This window comes from Rhinolophus sinicus, chromosome X, assembly GCF_036562045.2.
Source record: "Rhinolophus sinicus isolate RSC01 chromosome X, ASM3656204v1, whole genome shotgun sequence".
In the NCBI taxonomy this organism is placed as follows: domain Eukaryota; kingdom Metazoa; phylum Chordata; class Mammalia; order Chiroptera; family Rhinolophidae; genus Rhinolophus; species Rhinolophus sinicus.
In genome coordinates this window covers 43,845,976-43,868,887 of record NC_133768.1, presented here as the reverse complement: position 1 = coordinate 43,868,887, position 22,912 = coordinate 43,845,976, and the positions used below count along the sequence as shown (strand labels likewise).

General features: G+C 39.0%; 1 protein-coding gene across 10 annotated transcripts in view; it reads right to left on the bottom strand.

Annotated features, from left to right (window-relative positions):
• Window positions 1-4,025: 4,025 nt before the first annotated feature.
• Window positions 4,026-22,912, bottom strand: part of KLF8 (KLF transcription factor 8) — a 199,043-nt gene continuing 180,156 nt past the window's right edge. For 9 of the 10 annotated variants that reach the window (XM_074323662.1, XM_074323664.1, XM_074323663.1 and 6 more), the window contains one exon: window positions 4,026-4,586. In XM_074323662.1, coding sequence (XP_074179763.1) covers window positions 4,405-4,586 — 182 coding nt within the window. In that variant the 3' untranslated portion in view covers window positions 4,026-4,404. Of the gene's footprint in view, window positions 4,587-6,661; window positions 6,733-22,912 lie in introns of all 10 variants that reach the window. The other variant, XM_074323660.1, reaches the window with a different exon arrangement.

Genomic DNA, 22,912 nt, shown 5'->3' with positions numbered 1-22,912 from the left:
CTATCATATACATGAGCACTGTGTTCTAGTTGTTACCCACAGGTTAACCATTCAGATACCGCTATACATGTATACTGGAATTGAACAATTAAGTAAATAAAAGTCAGAGTGTGGCAGCCGGGTTTCTCACTGTTTGAGTGGGAAGTTACAGATAAGCAAATGGAAAAGACGAGAATGATCCATTTGGTAATGGATTGGAGTTGGAGACATCAGTATGAATTCATAGCTTAATAAAGATATGGATGATTACATATAGAAATATATATATATATATATATATATATATATATATATATATATATATACACGAGTTAGTGTACACACATATATTTCCTTGCTCTGTCAGCTGAGATTGCCTAGAAACAACAACACCCCAGTAGCAACAAGTATACCTAATGCCCATATCTTGGTTTCTAATACAATTCTCCATTAAAAGGAACCAGGACACTTAAAGAAATGGCTGATTACAGGAATGGGCCAAAAAATATGCAAGATGAACCTGGAGCATTTTGTAGTGCCAGAAAATAAGTATATGCTAAAAAAAATGAGGGTATGAGAAAATGACTTGGGAATCAATCCAAAAAAGTGTCCAATGGCCAGTGCTGGAAAAATTTGAGCAAACAAAATAGTTTTACTGGATTATAGCTCAAAGTATAAAATAAATATCCATGAATCCATACTAATACAAGTAAATTACTGCATAAATAAATAAATGAGGGAGAAGAGACAAATCTCCCATAGATAATTTCAAATAATTTTTTGTAGATATTCACACTGAAGGATGTGGTACATAACTCACAACTACTTATGTGTGGGTTGCACATAGTGACTTCATTCCAAAGAGTACAGTATGGAATGTAGGGGGCGGGGTGTGGAGAGTACAGAGGAGAAAGCTGACAAACACTATATCAGCCAGGTGATCAAGTTTAACATCAAGAAAATAAGTATATGCTAATATGATGTGATATTATATAAGTCATGTTAATATGATGTGATGAAAATAGCAGTTTACCTCTATGGTCTTTCTCCCAAAAACCAATAACTTCAGTTTAATCATGATAAAAACATCAGACAAATCTCAATTGGGGGACATACTCCTCAAAACTCTCAATGTCATAGGAAACAAGGAAAATCTGAGAAACTGTCAAAACCAAGAGAAGCCTAAGGATATATGACTATTTAATGTAATGTAATATCTTGAATTGGATGCTGGAACAGAAAAAGGATATTAGGTAAAAATTAAGGAAATCTGAATAAAGTTTAGACTTTACTTAATAATGTATCAATATTACTTCACTAATTATAACAAATGTGCCATATTAATGAAAGATGTTAATAATAGGGAAAACTGGATGTGGGACAAAGGGAAACTCTCTGTACAATATTCACAATTTTTCTGTAAATCTAAAACTGTTCTAAAATGAAAATTTTATTTAAAAAGAAGTTAGTCTCAAAACCTTTCTGTCTTGCCCACAATTCACTCCACTTAATCTACCAAACCAGTTCACATTCCTCAGTTTTTCCTAAATTTTCCAGTCATAATCATCAATACTTATGTTCAACTGCCAATCATCTACTGATGGAGGAAGCCCACTGCAACAAATCCCAGGATATTATACAATCCAATCAAACAGGGCCATTTTCCATGCCCAGGCAACTGTCCACACAATGGTGCTTTGCTGGTGTGAGCACAGCATATTCAATTAATCCTAAATGCTATCTAAGAGAGACAGTTGCTTTTAATCTCACTATTAGCAAAATTCTATGTGCTTTTAGAGCAGTACTGTATTGTACTGTATTTGAATCCCTCTACGAAATACTCTTAATAAATTTTGATATATTTCTTAAGGAATATGTAAATGATTGGAATAATTTTATCATTATTTGGAGGGGAGAGGGAAATAAGAATAGAATTGTTTCCTGACTGTAGACAATTAATAAAACATTTAACAAAGTCCCTCATTGCAGGAAAAGTTTTGAATAAAAGCTTAGTGATGTCAGGGATACCAATATTTGGAATTTTAATTTGATCATCTTAGTACAAAGAGCATGTTTGATAGCTTTTATTCATTAATAGATTATACGCTCCAATGCAAAAGATCCTGAGGTCTAAGGGCTCAGGATAGTTATGAACTCTGGAAAAGGGAGTCTCAGGATTCAAAGTCTAGAGAAAATGGGTAAGTTCTTGGACTCTACTGTGAAACACCATGTCAATTACTCAGTTATAAGCTTAAACCAATGTATGATGGTAATTCACATTTAGAAATCTGTCTTAGAGCTACATAGAAGTTCCTTGTAATGGACTGGCCCTAGGTATGTTCTAGTGTTTTAATAATTAGTCTACAGTGTGGAACTTGCACACCAAAAGTCAGGGAAAAGTCTATATCAAAATAACAATAATAGTAAAAATCCATGTGTCATTGTGAAAAATACAGGCAGTCCTTGAATTTATGAGGGTTTATGGTCTGGAAAGACATTGTATGTTGAAATGAGGTAAATAAAATCTGAGATATTATAGAAAGTGTTAGAAGAGAAAAATTGTGCACCTAATGTCATCTGTCAATGACAACAAGAATATTTTACTTACTATTTAATCAACCATAAATGATTTTGTGACTGGTCTAAAGTTTTCTGAAGCATAACATATAGAATTGGACAAATACTGCAATCAATCATGTAAAGTTTTCTTTAATTTGTTTTAATAACATGATCCCCAGGAGAATGGGTGTGCAGGTCTATTAAGTCCTCAAGGAAACATCTGGGGAAAGAATCTGACCTGTATTTATCTCATCTGTAAAATATGAATGATGGGTAGTACTAAATGGTTAATAGGAACCCTTATTGGTGCTAGAATTCTATGATTTAGTCAGAATGGATGGCCTTTGGAGGTAGTAATCTAAAGTGTTCAAGCAGGGACTGGTTGAATATCTGCTAGGGAAAAGGGGTTCAATATGAAGACAACCTTTAGGAGAGAGGCTGAGTCCAAAGTTAAGTGATGCAAACCTCCCCCTCCTCCTGGAGAGAGGAAATATGCCATGTGGAGGTAGATCTGATGTCCAGGGCCTGGAACACAGTGTTTTATGTTCCAGAGACTATTATGAAACAGTCGGAATGGGTAATCAAATGTGTATATTATGCAATGTGCAATAATGGCTAAAAGAAATGGCTTAAGTGCTCATAGCAGTTGCAAAACATCAAATTGCTTTTTGTACTTCAGTTTTTACTAAAAGCCTCTTATATTCCATTTGAAACACAGGAATGCATGCTAATAATGCCACAGAATAAACAAATATTTTTCTTACAACCCCTCACCTTTCTATAAAATGGCCCCAGTGTGTGATTTCTCAACATGCAATATGCTCGTAACAGTTGCTTAATGTAAACAAAAGATAAACAGTACAGGTGCAGCCCCTCAAGACACTGTCTGAACAGGCTGCCATTTGAATGAGGTTTGTGATCACAGCACATTTAGTATACTATCCAAATGAAAGCCCCACTCTATTTGTTTTCAGGATCATCCTGATTCTGCTTGTTCCTGTCACTGCCCAACATACTCTTCTGGAACACTTTTCATCCTACTGGCATGTTGATGTGTGCTTTGACTACTAGTCCAAATTTTACCTAACAAAGAATGTGATTGTGCTGTAAAATCTTTAATTCTGAAGGAGGAAGGAGAGGAAGAAGGAGAAAGACAAGAAGATTCCTTCATTCCCTTCCATGGACTTAAGGAGCAGAAGCACCAGCACTATCTGAAAAACAAACTGTAAGAACAAATAGGATTGAATTTACAAAACCTTTGAGTTTTGTGTGGGACTCAGCTTATTCACTGAGCATGTGTCTTATACTCAGGACCCAAATCTATGTAAATGCTACCAACCAACTACATTGTTATGCCTTCTTCCATCTAGGAACTTAGAAAAAGTCTTTTTAAAACATTACCAACCACTTTTAAGCGCTGATTCAAAAACAATATATATATATATATATATATATATATATATATATATATATATATATATATATATATATATAAGAATTCTAGAAAACAAGAGAAAAAAAACAGGAAAAAAAGCAGCTTATGTTTGTTCACAGCCTTGAGTTTGATTCCTGTTTTGCTATTGTAGAAAAAATGTTCTATCGCAGATCATGGGTGCTGCACTTTTATTCAACCTATGTAGAGGTTGAGAAAACTGGGGACTGGATAGTGAAGAGGTGAAGATGGAATATAAGGAGCCCCCATGGGTAGCCAGATATCTTTTCCTCTAGTTTCATCAACCTGGCTCAGTGAGCTGCTCTAACCCCATCTTAGAGGCAAGCTGAAATCAAAGAGGAAAAGATGGTCACGACCTCAGCTCATATACAGGAATGAGACCAGAGCAACTCTTCTAGTGTGGACTGTGCTGCTCACATGGTGTCATGGCGACGGCGGTGCAGGGACAGGTGGTCAGAACGAGAGAAGCTACGGTTGCAGTCTGTGCACCTGAAGGGCTTGATGCCCGTGTGCTTGCGGAAATGGCGGGTGAGCTCATCTGAGCGAGCAAATTTCCAGGAGCAGCCATCCCAGGTGCATTTATAAGGCTTCTCTCCTAAAAAAGAGAATATGCAAAAACAAACAAACAAAACAAAACAAACAAACAAAAACAAGAGGAGTCAGAGAAGAGATGTTTGGATACTGAAGAGGTAAAAGAGTACATAACCTTTTATCAAGGCTTTGGTCAAAAAGGTGAGGCAATCACTTTGAAGACATACTCTCTTTCACCTTCACAGAAGTCCTAAAGAGAAGCTGACGTGGTAGAGTGGAAGGCACATAGGTGCTGGCTCAAACAGGCTTCTGCTTGAATCCTGGTTCTACTACATACTAGCTGTGTGATGTTAATTAAGTCACTTCTCCCTGGCTGGGTCTCCGTTTTATCATCTCCAAAGGGGGATAAAAATATATCCAGGGTTGTTTGACCCATTTTCTTTTATGAATACAGGTAGTAAATGATAAAACTGGGATCCAAATCGAGATCTTTGACATTTTCTAGTGTACCACTGTATTAACCATATCCTCTCTTCTAACACATACCAACAAATAGAATAAAATAGAGCCATACACACAGGAAGAATCTATGATTCACTAGAATTAGCCCTCAGCTCAGGCTACAAGGCTTCTGTGTAAGGTCATAAATTCAAGGACATGGAATGGGGTGAGGAGAAACATCAAGTCAAATTTTTTGAAATAGTTCCATACTCAGTATCCCCAGTTGCATTCAGATTCTATGGAATATAATGCTCTGGATAAAAAGATGTGATATATATCTCCATTCATCTATTGATGGACGACTAAGTTATTTTCACTTCTTGGCTATTGTAAATAATGCAATGAACATAGGGTGAAACTATCTTTTTGAATTAGTATTTTCAATTTCTTTGGATAAATACCCAAAGGTGGGATTGCTGGGTCATATGGTAGCTCTATTTTAAATTTTTTGAGGAACCTCCATACTATTTTCCATAGTGGCTGCACTAGTTTACAATCCCATCAAATTTTTTAAATAAAAAGGTGAGAAGCTGTATGAGCAAAAATAAACTGTGGTTAAGCCTAGATCGTAGAATTAGGGTAATGTTTGTTTTCTTTTTTTATTTAAGTATAGTTGGCATACAACAATGTTATATTAGTTTCAGATATACAACACCGTGCTTCAACATTTATATACCTTACAATGTGATCACCATGCTAAGTCTAGTAACTATCTGTTCGTTTACTTCTTTAAAAATTTTTTTTATTAGTTTATTGGGGTAACAATTGTTAGTAAAGTTACATAGATTTCAGGTGTACAATTCTGTGATACATCATCTATATATCACATTGTGTCTTTACCACCCAGATGTTTGTTTTCTTCTTAATGCGTTTCTATGTTTCCTGTATTGTACAATGAACATGTATTATTTTATAATCATGAACAAGCAATAATGCAAACTAAAAATGCATTGGTATTCTAATGGTCTTTCTACCTGTGGCTCTTTCTCTCCTTCTTTTGTATAAATTCTCCAGGGCATTTAATTTTATGCTGTTCTAAATTCTAGTAGAAATCTGGTTTGCACATGCTGCTTTTCAATTTATTGCTCATCACCTACCAATCCTCCCAAGTGTTTAGTAATTAACTGTACAGTTTCAAAAAATCGGCAACAGAATGGAATTCACTCTTATTCAGTTTTGGACCATACTCAGGCAATCATTTTGAGGACTAATGATGTCAATTACTGATCATTTCAATATTCATAAATTGCTGCATTAGCTTCTAAAAGAATAATATAAAGTTGTATATATTAAGACCAAAAGATAGCCAGTGAAATATTATCAAATGTAAAGAGAAAGCTACTAAATGGCTACACACACACACACACACACACACACACACACATACACACACACACCAGACAAAGGAAAATGGGTCTAAAAGACAACACTGCAAATTATTAACAGTGGGAAGAAGAATGAAACTGTAGATGGTGTTAAGAGTGTGTAAATGGTATTTTCACTTTTTGGTGTATATAATTCTATTGATCTCCACACCTCCCAACTGTTGCATTTCCATAAATTGTGTTGCAATCTCTCAAAATTTTCTCCTGAGAATTCCTATATTCTCTACACTCAAACGAAGAAAATTTGACTTACAAAGCAGTGACATCCTGTGGCGATCAAAGTTCATTGCGCTGTACACGAATTCAGCATGGAGACCAATACTCCTATTTCAAAAGCAGTTACCTTTTATTATCATTGAACAAGCTCCAGTGTGTGCCAATGCACTTTATCAAATACAGTTTATGACTTACCTCAACATATCATCTAAATTGAAGAACAAAATACACACAGGGAAACTAATTCAAAATATAAACTATAAATATAAGAGTGATATAAGTTCCAAGGCTAGCTAATAATTTGTGAGGTAATATGAAAGCATTGTACTGGAGGTATGGATAAGTTTTAGATGGGTAGAACAGAAGGCAAAAAGCAACCCAGTCAGTTTGGGGGCATGAGCTGGTGAGACAATATAGTGAACAATGCATACCCTGAAGCATTAGGTACCTTTACAGAAGTGCTGTGAGATAACCCATTATAAAGGTTAGACTAAGAATTTGGATTTTTGCATAAAAGCCAGGGACATAACAAAGAGGGAAGCAGTTAGAGTAGTCTGCATCAGGTATAGGCAAATGGAGATGCACTGAATATAAAAAGAAATTAAAAACAATAAAATAGACTAAAAGTTAATTTGCTCTTTGTTAAAATCATGTTCTTATTACTAACAATGTCAATGATAAAATCGTCTTTCCTCCCATGACACAGAGCTCCCACAGCCCTCTCCCTCTTGGTTCACAAATGCCTGCAGGCAATGGTGAGGGGAGCAGATAACAATGAAAAATTTTGAACTCAAGAGAGACTTAGGAGATTTCCAGTCAAGATGGTGGAGTAGGTAAAAGCTGTGCTTACCTTCTTTCATGAATACATCAAAATTACAACTAAACTATGGAAAACCCATCATTTCCTGAAGTCTAGCTGAACCAAAGTTCTACAACTGAGGACATACAGAAGAAGCCAACTCGAGACTCCATCGAGAGATGGAGATGAAGAATGAGCTAGTCCCACACCTGCGTGTGGCAGTTAAATATTCAGAGGGATGTCAGCTGAAGAGGTCCCCCCAGAGGAGCGAAGGGTGCAAGTCCCATACAGAGCTCCCCAGCCCAGGGTTCCAGTGCCAAGAAGACGAGTCCCCACAACTTCTGGCTGTAAAAACCAGCAAAGATTGTGGCTGGGTGAGATGAAGGATGGCTAGACTCCCAGGTGGTTCCCTTAAAGGTGCCACACATGGACTTACTTGCTGATGGACTCACTCACTCTGAGCTCTAGCACTGGGGCACAACTTGAAAGATGCCAGGGACATACAGGGATGAACTGAGTTGTCTGGCTTCAGAGTAAAGGCTGCAGGGTCAACTTTATCCCAGACATAAGTGCTGGCAGAATCCATTGTTTCTTTGTTGAGCCCTCCCCCATCTAGGTGTGCAGAAGCAGGTGGCCACCATATCTGAGACTCCATGAACCTAGCTAACACTGTTCATCCATCCCACCCTGGTGATTTCCTGAGACCGGGTACCACCCAACGTGCAGGCCCACCCAAGTTGGTTCCAGTGGATTTTCTACGCAAATGACCTGTCTTGGCTTATCTTGTGGAATTTCCTAAAATCTCTCAAAGATTGAGAAACCCCAAAGAAGCAGCATCTGTCTTTGGCATGATCTGTATCACTTGCTGAGCAGCCTGAAGCCCGCCTACGTTCCAACTTGGCCTCTTGAGGCACTTCTAAGCCTAGCAAAGGTAGCAGACAACTACAAATTGCTTTGTGGCTCATGCCAGGTGGACCCGGCAGGGCACAGGCTGCAGTTGAACATGGCCTAAACTGGGTGCTCTTGAGGAGGCCCTGGGGCTGACACACTCAGTGGTCAGGTTCAGACCCAGCCCCGGCAGCTTCCAAGGATGACAGACCCAAATGGCAAACTGGGCAGGCACCAGTTCCCTGCTAAAGCAAATCCTGCTCTGTAGGGATAGCCCCTGCCCAACAGCTCCTCCACTGTAAGCATGGCCTGTCTTCACAATCAATCAGCCCAAGGGTCAGTTCCTCCCAGTGACATACAAACAGCAACCAAGGCTCAACCACAACAGGAGGACAAACACAACCCACACAAGGGACACACCTGGAGCACCTGGTGCAGGCGACCAGGGAGACTGCCACTGGGCCTCACAGAACACCTACTACATAAGGTCACTCTACTAAGACCAGGAGAATTAGCAGTCCTACTGAATACATAGAAACAAACACAGGGAGGCAGCCAAAATGGGGAGATAAAGAAACATGTGCCAAATGAAAGAACAGAGCAAAGCTCGAGAAAAAGAACTAAACAAAATGGAGACAAGCAATCTGCTAGACACAGAGTTCAAAACACTGATTATGAGGATGCTCAATGAACTTAGGGGAGGAGTAGATGAACACAGTGAGAACTGGGAACAGTGACTTGGGGGCATTAGGGACATATGGGGAGAGACTAAGTTGTGTGGCTTCGGGGCAAGGAATGGAGAGATAATCACTTTTTTCACTCTGTTGGGTCCTCCTCCCATGCAGCCAGCAGGTGGGGGCCATCTTTCCTGTGATGAGCCTTCCCTCCATGCCCATGGCCAAAACTGATTTTGAACTGGTCTAGCAAGCTCTGCTCTCTCCACCATGGTGACTCTTTGGGACCTTGCACCACATGGCTTGCTCAATGCTGGAGGTATTTTATTGGTGAGCATCCAGCCCATTGCACTCTTTCTTGGACAACTTTTGAGTGTTCATGGGCTCCAGGTGGGTGGTAGCTGGCCTCAAAGTGTGCTCTGAGAGTTTAGCTGTGAAGGTCTATGCTAAGCACTGGCACCAAATCAGAATCAACATTAACTTGGTGAACAAAACTTGTCCCTCCCTGGTGACTCTCTGAGACCCTGCCTCACCCAACTCATGCACCACAAGAGGCATTATCAACCCCTGAACCTTATGGGAGCTGGCAGGTGGCAGCAGACCTCAGGTGTTCTGGCTTTTTGTGGGGCTACCCCAGGCCTGGTACTGGTGGCAGCCATCCTCAGTTTGCAGTGCAGAATCTTCCATGTGCCTACAGGTTATACACAGGGCGTGACCATCCGGGATTGCTTGTTAGCTCCTACCAGGTAGTTCTTGGCCAGTCATAGGCAGTGGATGACCTGGGCTGGCATTAGAGCCCCTCCCAAGTGGCCCAGGAAGCAACATACTTGGAAGTTGGCTTTGGTCTACAGCAGAGCATCACACAACTAGCCCCACAAATGGCATGCCTCAAGAGCGGTCTCAACAGGCACAAGAGCCCACTGGGGCAAATTGTGCTCCATAGGGTAAGCCCCCACATAACACCCCGTAAACTGTGGAAGCAGCCAAAACCCAGAGCCAATCAACCTGAGTATCAATCCCACCCACTGATGTGTCATAGCAATCAAGCCTCAACTATAACAGGAGAGAATGCACAACCCACACAAGAGACACTCCTGGAACACACAGCACAGATGACCACAGAGACTGTACCACTGGGCTCCACAGGGCACCTACAACATAAGGTTGCCCTGTGGGGTCCAAGACTGGACATATAGCAGATCTAACTAATACATAGAAACAAAAACAGAGAGACAGCCAAAATGAGAAAACAAAGACATACATCTCAAATGAAATAACAGGAGAAAACTCCAGAAAAAGAACTAAAGGAAACAGAGGGAAACATCCTACCAGAGACATAGTTCAAAACACTGGTAATAAGGATGCTCAAGGAACTTAGTGAGACCTTCAACAAGAAGAGAGCAAGCATTAAAAAAAGACATAGCAACTTTAAAAAAGAACCAGTCAGAAGTGAAGAATAAAATAACTGAAATGAAGAATGAACTAGAAGGAATCACCAGCAGATTAGATGAAGCAGAGAACTGAATCAGCAATTTGGAAGACAGGGTAGCAGAAAACACCCAATTGGAGCAGCAAAAAGAAAAGAGAATAAAAAAAAAAAAAAAGAGGATACTTTAAGAGACTCCTCGGACAACATCAAGCATACCAACATTCGCATCATATGGGGTACCAGAAGGAGAAGAGAGAAAGCATGGAATTGAGAACCTATCTGAAAAAACAACAACTGAAAACTTTCCTAACCTGCTGAAGGAATCAGATTCAAAACCAGGAAGTGCAGAGAGTCCCACACAAGATGAACGCAAACAGGCCCACACCAAGACACATCACAATTAAAATGGCAAAGGTTAAAGACAAAGAGAGAATCCTAAACGCAGCAAGAGAAATGCAACTAGTTACTTACAAGGGACTTCTCATAGGATTCTCAGCTGATTTTTCAACAGAACCTTTGCAGGCCAGAAGGGATTGGCACAAAATAGTCAAAGTGATGAAAACAAAGGGCCTACAACCAAGATTACTCTACCCAGCAAAGCTATCATTTAGAATTGAAGAGATGAATAGCTCCCAAGAAAAGAAAAAGCTAAAAAAGTAATCACCACTAAACCAGTATTACAAGTAATGTTTAAGCAACTTCTTTAAGAAGAAAAAGAAAAAAGATAAAAAATATGAAGCTGAATAATAATGAATGTCAACTATAATTTTATATATATTCACAGGATGTGGAGTACCATATAGGGAATAGAGTCAGTGGAATTGTAACAGCTATATATGATGTCAGAGGTGTAGTAGATTGGGAGAGTGGGGTTATCATTTTGTGAGGGGTAAAATTGTCAAACTATTACATTATTTTGTACAGCTGAAATTAATTTTGTTTTAAAAGTGTATAGAAAAAAAATCTACATGATAACAATGAGGAGTTCTGTCGTCTTGTGCTTCGGTGCCAGCGGCTGTGCATCCAAGGGGTCTGGAAAAGAAAATTACTTTGACATTTGAAAGATAAGTTATCCTAGATGCATAAAGGCTTCAATGAAAAGGCCTACTTAAGGTAAAGATTGACCTTTGTTAAGGGCGCTCTTGGCCTTGGATATGGCTACCCAGCATGGCCTGCCCAGTTAGGAATTTATGATCAGACCATCTTGTGTGGTTACTTTCAGTCACTGAGCTTGTCAGGCAAGCCATGTAGGCCCCTGAGCTTGCTGGGTCTACTCTTTCACCTCTTAAAAATTGACCTTGGATGTGGTGATGATGAAATCTGTAACAACTTTTTTATTCCTTTAAAAGGGGTTCACATATTTCTCATATTTAAGAAACACTGTTAGAGTATCTTGGGTTGTTTATATATTTTTTCAGTTACTAAAGAATATGGGAATTAAACATCTTAGTTCCACCACTTAAAAAATATGAATAATAAAGTGGCAATAACTACATATCTATCAACAATTACTTTCAAAGTAACTGGATTAAGTGCTCCAATCAAAAGACATAGGGTGGCTGAATGGGTAAGAAAACAAAACCCTTACATATGATGCCTACAAGAGACTCACTTTAGATAGAAAGACACACAGAGACTGAAAGTAAAGGGATAGGAAAAGACATTTCATGAAAATGGAAACAAACAAACAAAGCCTGGAATAGCAATACTTATACCAGACAAAACAGACTTTAAAACAAAGGCTATAACAAGAGACAGAGAAAGATCCAGTCATCCCAATTCGCGGTATTTATACAAATAAGTCCAAAATTCTACTTCAAGGGGATGTGTGCATCCATATAGTAATTGCAGCATCGTTTACAATGGCCAAGATGTGGAGGCGGTCTGCATGTCCATCAATGGATAAATGGATACAGAGGAGGTGGTAGATATATACAACGGAATATTGCTTAGCCATGGAAGGGAATGCATTCTTGCCATCTGCTGCCAAATGGATGAACCTGGATGTTATTATGCAGAGTGGAGTTTATCAGACAGAGGAAGACAGATGCAATATGATTTCCCTAATATGTGGAACATAAAGAACCAAATCAATAAAAAAAAACTGAAAAAATAGAAATAAAGAATACATTAGAGAATTACATTATAAAAACGGTGGCGTGAGGTGAGCCTGTTGAAATCGCTCATGGAATTTACAACAAATTGAACAGCTATAATTTCACAAAAGACTCCCTGCGCAGTAGACACGAAATACTAAGAGACGTGAAATTGAAATGATCGAAACTCTATGTAACTTTACTAACAATTCTCACCCCAACACACTATAATTTAAAAAAAGAAAAAGAAACGATGTAGAGATGCACAAATTGGGTGAGCAGGTAAGGAGGGGAGTGGAGAGTGTGGACACATGGGCTGCAGTGCAAGCCGCAGAGTGGAGATGGAGCTCGGAGATCGAGCTCCCTACGTTCCAAAGCTATCATAGTCACACGCTAGGGAAGAATTCAGGCTGCTAGTGCTCTGCTTTTGGCCCACAGTACCGCCTGAGGAACCAACATATAGAACAGCTGAACTCAACGCTCATGGCAGAGACCTTGGAGCAAACACTGAGGGAAGAAGGGTGAAAATGGAGGTTTAAGCCCTCACTGCCAAGCAGAGTATGGAAGGCATAGGCACAGAGCCTAGCAGATCCCTTCCTACCCTCCCAGAGCTCACCCCATTACGACCCTCCCAGGGCTAGAAGCAGAACGGTAGCAGTGTCAGATAAAAATAATAGAATATTTGTAGTTCTGAGAACTACGGCCCTGCAGACATGGACTGGCGTCCCAACTAGCTCCAGCAAAGGGGAGAGAGCTTTGGTGCAGGATTGGCCGTGCTGGTGGTGACCACCATTGTTTTGGGCCACCTCTCACAATCCACCCTGCCCCTGTCCCCACCAATCTGGGCAAATACCTGCAGGAGTAAACAGATCTGCTGAAACACACAGGCTTTGAAACTGTTGCAGGTAGAGCTTTGGAACTTTAGAAGCTCTCCACATACCCTCACGGAGGCATCACCCTGTGACCCAGGTGACCTGTTCACAGAGGAGAAGCCCACCTTCCAAGGAATTCCCTCAATGTGTGAGAAGCCTGAACAGTGCAGAAAAAATATAACACTACAGCATGAGAGAGAATAAAAAGCTGCAGTCAGAGAGAAAATAAAACATCTACCAACACCAACAGGAAAACCAAAGAAAGACCTTTTCCTATGGACCTGTTGCAGAACCCACTCCTTTAGATGCCTAGGAAGAGAAATCATAATTTATTAATTGCCATGAATAACCAAGGCAACAATGCAGCTCAGAAAGAAAATGAAAAGTCTCCATAAAATGAACTTAAAGACACAGAAATATATGACTTAAATGACAGAGAATTCAAGGTTGGAGTTTTTAAAAAACTCAATGAGATGTAAGAAAACACAGACAGGAAGTTTAATGAACTAAAAAACACAATCAAAGAACAAAATTAACATTTTACCAAAGAGATTGAAATTTTAAAAAAGAACCAAATAGAATTTCTGGAGATTAAAAATTCAATTAGGGAGTACAGGTGGCTCAGTTGGTTAGAGCACTACCTCTGGACAACAGCTGCCGGTTCGATTCCCACATGGGTCAGTGAGCTGCACCTTCCGCAACTAGAATGAAGTCAATGAGCTGCCGCTCCTTGACTCCTGGGTGGGCAGATGGCTCAGTTGGTTGGAGCGCAGGCTCTCAAACACAAGGTTGATGATTCGACTCCCACAAGGGATAGTGGGCTGCGCCCACTGCAACTAACAACGGTGACTGGACCTGCAGCTGAGCTGTGACCTCCACAACTAAGACTGAAAGGACAACAACTTCACTTGGATGGAGCTGATGAGTCTTGAACAGTAGTGATGAACACACTACTGTTCCCCAATAAAAAGTCCTGGAAATACACACTGCTCCCCAATAACGTCCCATTCATATTCCCTAATAAAAATCTTTTTTTTAAAAAAAATTCAATAAAAGAAATGAAGAATGAAATAGCCAGCTTAGTGAATAGAGTTGACCAGATGGAGGAGAGAGTCAGTGACATTGAAGATAGAAATCTGGAAATGACACAGATGGAAGAAAAGAGAGACTTGAGAGTTGAAAAAAAATAAAGAACTCTATAAAAAATTTCTGACTCCATCAGAAAGAACAATATAAGAATAATTGGCATACCAAAAGGAGAAGAAAGGTAGAAGAGAGCAGAGAGTGTATTAAAAAATTAGTTGAAGAGAACTTCCCAAATTTGTGGAAAGAACTGGATCCTCAAATCCAAGACGCAAGTACAACACATAATGACCTCAATCCCAACAGGCCTTCTCCAAGGCACTTTGTATTGAAGCTGTCAAAAATCAATGACAAAGAGGGGCAGCCAAGTAGCTCAGTTTGGTAGAGCACAATGCTCGTAATACCAGGGTTGCCAGTTCAATACCTGCTAGACCAGTGTGAGTCTGTGCCCTCCACAACGAGACTGGAAACAACTAGTTGACTTGGAGTTGGTAAGTCCTGGAAAAACACACTTAAAATAAATAAAAGGTAAAAAATAGTTAACAACAAAGAAAGAATCCTCAAGGCACCCAGGTAAAAGAAGACAGTAACCTACAAAGAAAAGCCCATTAGATTATCATCAGATTTTTCAGCAGAAAATCTACAAGCCAGGAGGGAGTGGAACCAAAGATTCAAACTATTGAAACAGAGAAATTATGAGCCAAGAATAATGTATCCAGCAAAGATATCCTTTCTATATGAAGGAGGAATAAAAACCTTTCCAGACATACAGAAGGTGAAAGAATTTTCTAACAAGAGGCTATTTGACCTGAAACAAAAAGCAAAAGAATACAAAACCACGAGTAGTATTACAAACAAACAGAAGCAGGAAATAGCAACCCCTACACCAAATAGGACATTATACACAAAAACATAACATACAGGGAAAAGTAGGGGGAAAAAACACTTAAAAAAAGGAAAAGACAACTTGCTACTGCAATGCAGAAATCAACTCACAGCATAAATAGGGATAAATTGTGACAAGAAAAACATAAAAGGGCAGAGAGTAAAAGTCTGAACTGGCATAAATGAATAGAGAAAGTAAGAATGATGGGGAAAAAAAAGCAGTACTCCAAATTTCAGACTTTCTTTTACATAAACTTAATGGTAACCACTCAAAAAAAAAAAAATCCAGAACTGAAATATACAACATAGAAAAGAAGAAATAGAGGGGAAAATCATAGAATACCACCACACAGAAATAATGGACAACAACAAAAAGGCAAAGAAACAATGGAAACACCAACCAACCAGAACACCAGAGACAGAATGATAGGAAATTTTCGTACACCAATTATCACCCTAAATGTAAATGGACTGAACTCACCAATAAAAAGGCACAGAGTAGCAAATTCGATCAAAAAACTAAATCCAACCATATGCTGCCTCCAAGAAATACATCTCAGCTACAAGGAAAAATACAGGATCAAAGTGATAGGGTGGAAACTGAAATGCCAAGCAAATGGTATTAGGAGAAAATCAGGTGTAGCCATACCTGTTTCAGATGAAACAGACTTCAGGATAAAAAAGCTAACAAGAGACAAAGATGGATATTTCATAATCATAAAGGGGAATATATAACAAGAAGACATAGCAGTCACCAATATTTATGCCCCCAATCAGGGAACACCAAAATATACTAACCAATTACTAACAGAACTAAAGGGAGAAATTGACCAAAACACAATTATAGTAGGGGACCTAAATACATCAATGACAGCTACGGATAGATTGTCCAAACAGAAAACAAATAATGAAATAGCAGCCCTAAATGACACATTAGATAAAATAGACATAATTGACATTTATAGAGCACTTCATCCTAGAACATCAGACTACACATTCTTTTCTAGTGTACATGGAATATTCTCAAGGATAGATCACATATTGGGACATAAAACAGCCTAAGGAAATTTAAGAAGACTGAAATCATACCAAGCATATTCTCTGACCACAAGGCTTTGAAATTGGATATGAACTGCAAAAAGAAAGCAGGAAAAACCACAAATATGTGGAGATTAAACAACATATTATTAAAGAACGACCAGGTCAAAGGGGAAAGAAGAGGAGAGACCAAAAGATACCTAGAAACAAATGAGAATGAAACTACATCCTAACAAAATTTGGGGATGCAACGAAAGCAGTTTTAAGAGCGAAATTTATATCATTATAGGTCTATGTCAAGAAACAAGAAAAATCCCAGATAAACAACCTCACATCACACATTAAAGAACTACCAAAAGAAGAACAAATGAAACCCAAAGCCAGCAGAAGGAAGGAAATAATAAAAATCAGAGCAGAACTAAATGAAATAAAAAACAAAGGGACAATTGAAAAAAATTAGTGACAAAGAACTGGTTCTTTGAAAAGATTAATAAAATTGACAAATGCTTGGCTAGACTCAGCAAGCTTAAAAGAGAAAAGAAACAGATAACAAAATCAGAAATGAAAGAGGGGAAGTTACCACAGATGCCACAGAAATACAAAGGATCATCCAAGAATACTGTGAAGGATTATATGCCACCAAATTCAATAACCTAGAAGAAATGGACAACTTCTTAGAAACATAGCCTTCCAGGGCTGAATTACGAAGAATTGGAAAATCTAAATAGACAGATCACCAGTAGGGAAATGGAATCAGTCATCCGAAACCTTCCCAAAAGCAAAAGTCCAGGACCAGATGGCTTCACTAGTGAATTCTATCAAACACTGAAAGAGGATTTCATACCTGTCTTACTCAAACTCTTCCAAAAAATTAAAAAAGAGACTATGTTCCCTAACTCATTTTATGAGGCCAACATTACCCTGATACCAAAACCTGGTATGGACAACACAAAAAAGAAAACTACAGACCCATATCTCTGATGAATACGGATGCAAAAATCAGAACAAATTCTACCAAATCAAATGCAACAAAGCATTAAAAAGATTATACATCACGACCAAGTGAGGTTCATCCCAGGAGCACAAGGATGGTTCACATGCGCAAATCGATCAATGTGATACACCACATGAATAAAATAAAGGACAAAAACCATATGATTATATCAATAGATGCAGAAAAAGGGTTTGACAAGATATAACGTCCATTTATGACTAAAACACTTAACAAAACGGGTATAGAAGGGAAATGCCTTAAGATAATAAAGTTCATATATGACAAACCCTCAGCTAATATCATAATTAACAGTGAAAAACTGAAGCCCTTTGCTCTACATTCAGGAACACGAAAGTGTTGTCCCCTTTCACCTCTGCTTTTCAACATAGTATTGGAAGTCCTTGCCAGAGCAATCAGGCAAGAGAAAGAAATAAAAGGCATCCAAATTGTGATGAAGAAGTCAAATTGTCACTCCTTGCAGATGACCTGATGCTATATCTAGAATACCCTAAAGACTCCATGAAGAAGTTATTAGAAACAAGAAATGAATACAGTCAAGTTTCTGGCTACAAAATCAATGTACAAAAGTCCATTCTATTTCTATATACTAAAAATTAAATCTCAGAAAAAAATTCCTTTTGCAATTGCAACAAAAAGAATAAAATACCTAGTAATAAACTTAACCAAGGATGTGAAAGACTTATATACTGAAAACTATAAGACATTTTTTAAAGAAATTGAAGAAGACACAAAGAAATGGAAAGACAATCCATGTTGATGGACGGGAAGAATCAACATAGTTAAAATGGCCATACTACCCAAAGCTATATACAGATTTAATGTAATCCCCATCAAAATCCCAATGTCATTTTTTTTTTAAAAATAGAACAAAAAACCATCAGATTTGTATGGAACCACAAAAGACCCCGATAGCCAACACAATTCTAAGAAAAAAGAACAATGCTGGATGTATCACACACCCTGACTTCAGCTTGTACTAATGAACAACAATAATCAAAACAGTATGGTATTGGCAGAAAAAGAGACACACAGACCAATGGAATAGAATTGAGAACCCAGAAATAAACCCACATAAATATGGACAGACAGTTTTTGACAAAAAAGCAAAAAACATACAATGGAGAAAATACAGCCTCTTCAATAAATGGTGCTGGGAGAATTGGAAATCCACGTGCAAAAGAATGAAACTAGACTGCTTTCTGTTACCGTGTATGAAAATGAACTCAAAATGGATCAAAGACCTAAACATAAGACTTGGAACAATAAAATGCATAGAACAAAGCATAGGTACTAAACTTGTGGACCTTGGGTTCAAAGAGCATTTTATGAATTTGACCAAAGGCATGGAAGTCAAAGCTAAAATAAACAAATGGGACTATATCAAACTAAAAAGCTTCCACACAGCAAAAAAAACATTGACAAAATAGAGAGCAAAGCAACTGAATGGGAGAAGATTTTTGCAAACAACGCCTCTGATAAGGGACTTATATCTAAAATATATACAGAACTCACACATCTGAACAACCACAAAAAAAACAAACAATCAACTTAAAAAATAGGCAGAGGGGGCGGATAGGTGGCTCAGTTTGTTAGAGCAGGAGCTCTGGGCAACAGAGCTGCCGCTTCGATTCCCACATGGGTTCGATTCCCACATGGGTTCGATTCCCACATGGGCCAGCGAGCTGCGCCCTCCGCAACTAGAATAAAATCAGTGAGCTGCTGCCCAGCTCCGGGGTAGCCAGATGGCTCATTATGTTGGAGCTCGGGCTCTCAGCTACAAGGTTGCTGATTCGACTCCCGAAAGGGATGGTGGGCTGTGCCCCCTGCAACTAACAACAGCAACTGGACCTGTAGCTGAACCCAGGTCCTCCATAACTAAGATTGAAAGGACAACAACTTGACTTGGAAAAGTCCTGGAAGTACATGCTGCTCCCCAATAAAGTCCTGTTTCCCGTCCCCAATAAAAAAATCTTAAAAAAAAAAAAAAAATAGGCAGAGGACCTGAATAGACATTTCTCCAAAGAAGACATACAAATGGCCAATAGGTGTATGAAAAAATGTTCAACATCACTAATCATCAGAGAAATGCAAATAAAAACCACAATGAGATATCACCTCACCCCAGTCAGAATGGCTATCATCAATAAGACAAATAGTAACAAGTGTTGGAGAGGCTGTGGAGAAAAAGGAACCCTCACACTCTGTTGGTGGGAATGCCGATTAGTGCAGCCCCATGGAAGGTAGTGTGGCGGTTCCTCAAAAATTAAGAATAGAATTACCATATGACCCAGCCATCCCTCTCCTGGGTATCTACTCCAAAAATCTGAAAACATTTATCCATAAAAATATATGTGCTCCAATGTTCATTGCAGCTTTATTTACAGTGGGCAAAACATAGAAACAACCAAAGTGTCCTTCAAAATATGATTGGATAAAGAAGTTATGGTATATATACACAATGGAATACTATTCTGCGGTAAGAAAAGATGAAATTTTACCATTTGCGACAACTTGGTTGGATCTTGAGATTATTATCCTGAGTGAAATTAGTCAGCCAGAGAAAGTTGAGAACCATATGATTTCACTGATATGTGGTATATAAAACTGAAAACAACAAAAGAAGAAGACAAACAAAGGACGAAACAAAACTCATAGACCACAGACAATAGTTTAGAGGTTACCAGAGGTTAAGAGGTGAAGGGATTTGTAGATGAGGGTAAAGGGCATCAAAATTATGTTGATGGAAATAGAACTTACTCTGGGTGGTGAACACACAATGTGATACATATAGATGACGTACTACAGAATTGTACACCTGAAATCTATGTAACTTTACTAACAATTGCACCCCAATAAACTTTAATTAAAAAGAATACATTAGGGGGAATTAACAGTAGATTGCATTAATCAACACAGGATTGAATCAGTGATTTTGAATATAAGATATTAGAAAACACCCAGTCAGAACAGTGAATAGAAGAAAGAATTGAAAATGAGGATAGTTTAAGGGGCCTTGTGGACAACCTCAAGCATTTCAATATTCACATCACAGGGGTATCAAATTGTGCAGAGAGAACAAGGAATTGAAAACCCATTTGAAAAAATAATGATGGAAAACTTTCCTAACTGAGTGAAGGAAGTAGATATAAAAGCCCACGAAGTACACAGAGTCCTAAAAAACAAAGAGTGTCATGCCAAAACACATCATAATTAAAATTGCAAAGGTTAAAGACAAAAAAAGTATCTTAAAAGCAGCAAGAGAAAAGCAGTTCTTACAAAGGAGCTCCCATAAAACTGTCAGCTGATTTCTCAACAGAGACTTTGCAGGCTAGAAGGGACTGGCAAGAATATACAAAGTGTTTCCATCCCTACTATTAAGTAAAGTGATGGAAAAAGATACTTCACGAAAATAGAAGCAAACACAAAAAATGTTGGGTTAGCAATACTTATACCAGACAAAACAGACTTTAAAACAAAGGCTATATAATAAGAGACAAAGAAGGATCTAGTCATTCCACTTCTGGGAAATTATATAAAGAAACACAAAAGACTACTTAGAAAAGACAAAGACATGTGCATCCCTATATTCATTGCAGCACTATTTACAATAGCAAAGATATGGAGGAAACTTGGGTGTCCATTAGTGGATGAATGAATAAAGAAGAGGTGGTACATATATACAATGAAATATTACTCAGCCATAAAGAAGAATGAAATCTTGCCACTTGCAACAACATGGATGGACCTAGAGTGTATTATGCTAAGTGGAGTAAGTCAGACAGAGAAAGACAAATGCCATATGATTTCACTAATATGTGGAATCTAAAGAACAAAATAAACAAACAGAGAAAACAGAAACAAAGTAATAGATATAGAGAACATTCCGAAGGTTGCCAGTTGGGAAGGGGTTGGGGAGGATGGGCGAAAATGAAGAAGGGATTAAGAAGTACAAACTGGTAGTTATGAAACAGTCATCAGGATGAAAAGTATAGCATAAGGAATAGCAACAGTCAATCATATTGTAATAATTATGTTTGGTGTTAGATGGGTATTAGATTTATCAGGTAATCACCTCGTAAGTCATGTAAATGTCTAATCTCCATGTTGTACACATGAAGCTAATATAATATTGCATGTCAACTGTAATTGAAAAATCAAAATTAAAGTGCAAAAAAATTCATACATCACGGCCAAGTAGGATTTATCCTTGAGGTAATGAAATGATGGTTCAATGTACTCAAATAAGTCAAGGTGAAACAATACATTAACAGAATTCGAAAAAAATCGATATAATAATCTTAATAGATGCAGGAAAAGCTTTGACAAATTTCAACATCCATTCATAATCAAAGCTGTCAACAAAATAGGTATACAAAAACGTACCTCAACACAAAAAAGCCGTATATGAAAAACCCACAGCTAGTTCTTGACGTCATCAAAATGGTGGCGTGAAGTGAGCCTCTGTAAAGCTCCCCTGGAATTTACAACTAACCGAACAATTATAACTCCACTAAGGACTCCCTGCACAGCAGACAGGCAAGATGAAGAGGCCAACTACTGAATTCACCTAAAGGTGGGTGAATTGTGCCAGCCGGGGAGGAGGGAAGGGAGAAATGCAGAGACGGAGCCACACGGGTGCAGGACGCAGACCTAGCTCAGTGCTCTGAGCTCGCTGCAACCCAGAACTACTGCAGCTGCGGGAGAGGGAAGAATTCGGACTGCTAGGGCTCCGTTTATGGCCCACAGGGCTGAGGGGACAGCATATAACACAGCTGAACCCAACGCTCACAGCAGAGACCTCGGAGAAAAGACTGAGGGAAGAAGGCTGAAAACAGTGGTTTAAGCCCTCACTGCCGCAGAGAACGGAAGCCTTAGGCACTGACACTAGCCACCCCCTCCCTAACCTCCCAGAGCTCGCCCCGCCCCCACCTGCCCGGTGCTGTAAGCAGAACAGTAGCAATGTCAGACCAAAAGAGCAGAATATTTGCTGTTCTGAGAACTGTGGACTGCAGACACAGATTCACAGCACAACTAGTTCCGGCAAAGGGCAGGGAGCTGTGGAAACAGGACCGACTGTGGTGGTGGGCACCGCCATTGCTCTGATCCACCTCTCACAACTCACCTTGCCATTGGCCCCACCTATCTGGGCGGATCCATGCAGGAGTAAACAGAATTGCTGAAACATATGGGCTCTGAATCTGGAGCAGGAAGAACTCTGGAACTTCAAAATCTCTCCGCATACCCACATGGACACTGCACCCTGTGACCCAGGCGAACTATTAACAGAGGAGAAGCCCGTCTCCCAGGGAATCCCCCCATTGTGTGAGAAGTTGGAATAGTGCAGGGAAAACATAGCACTACCATGAGAGAGAAAAAAAGCTGCAGTCGGAGAGAAAAATAAAACATTCTACCAACAAGTACTGGAAAACAAAAGAAAGATCACTTCCTATCAACCTGCTGTTGAAGCCACTCCTGTAGATATCTAGGAAGATAAATAATAAGTCAGTAA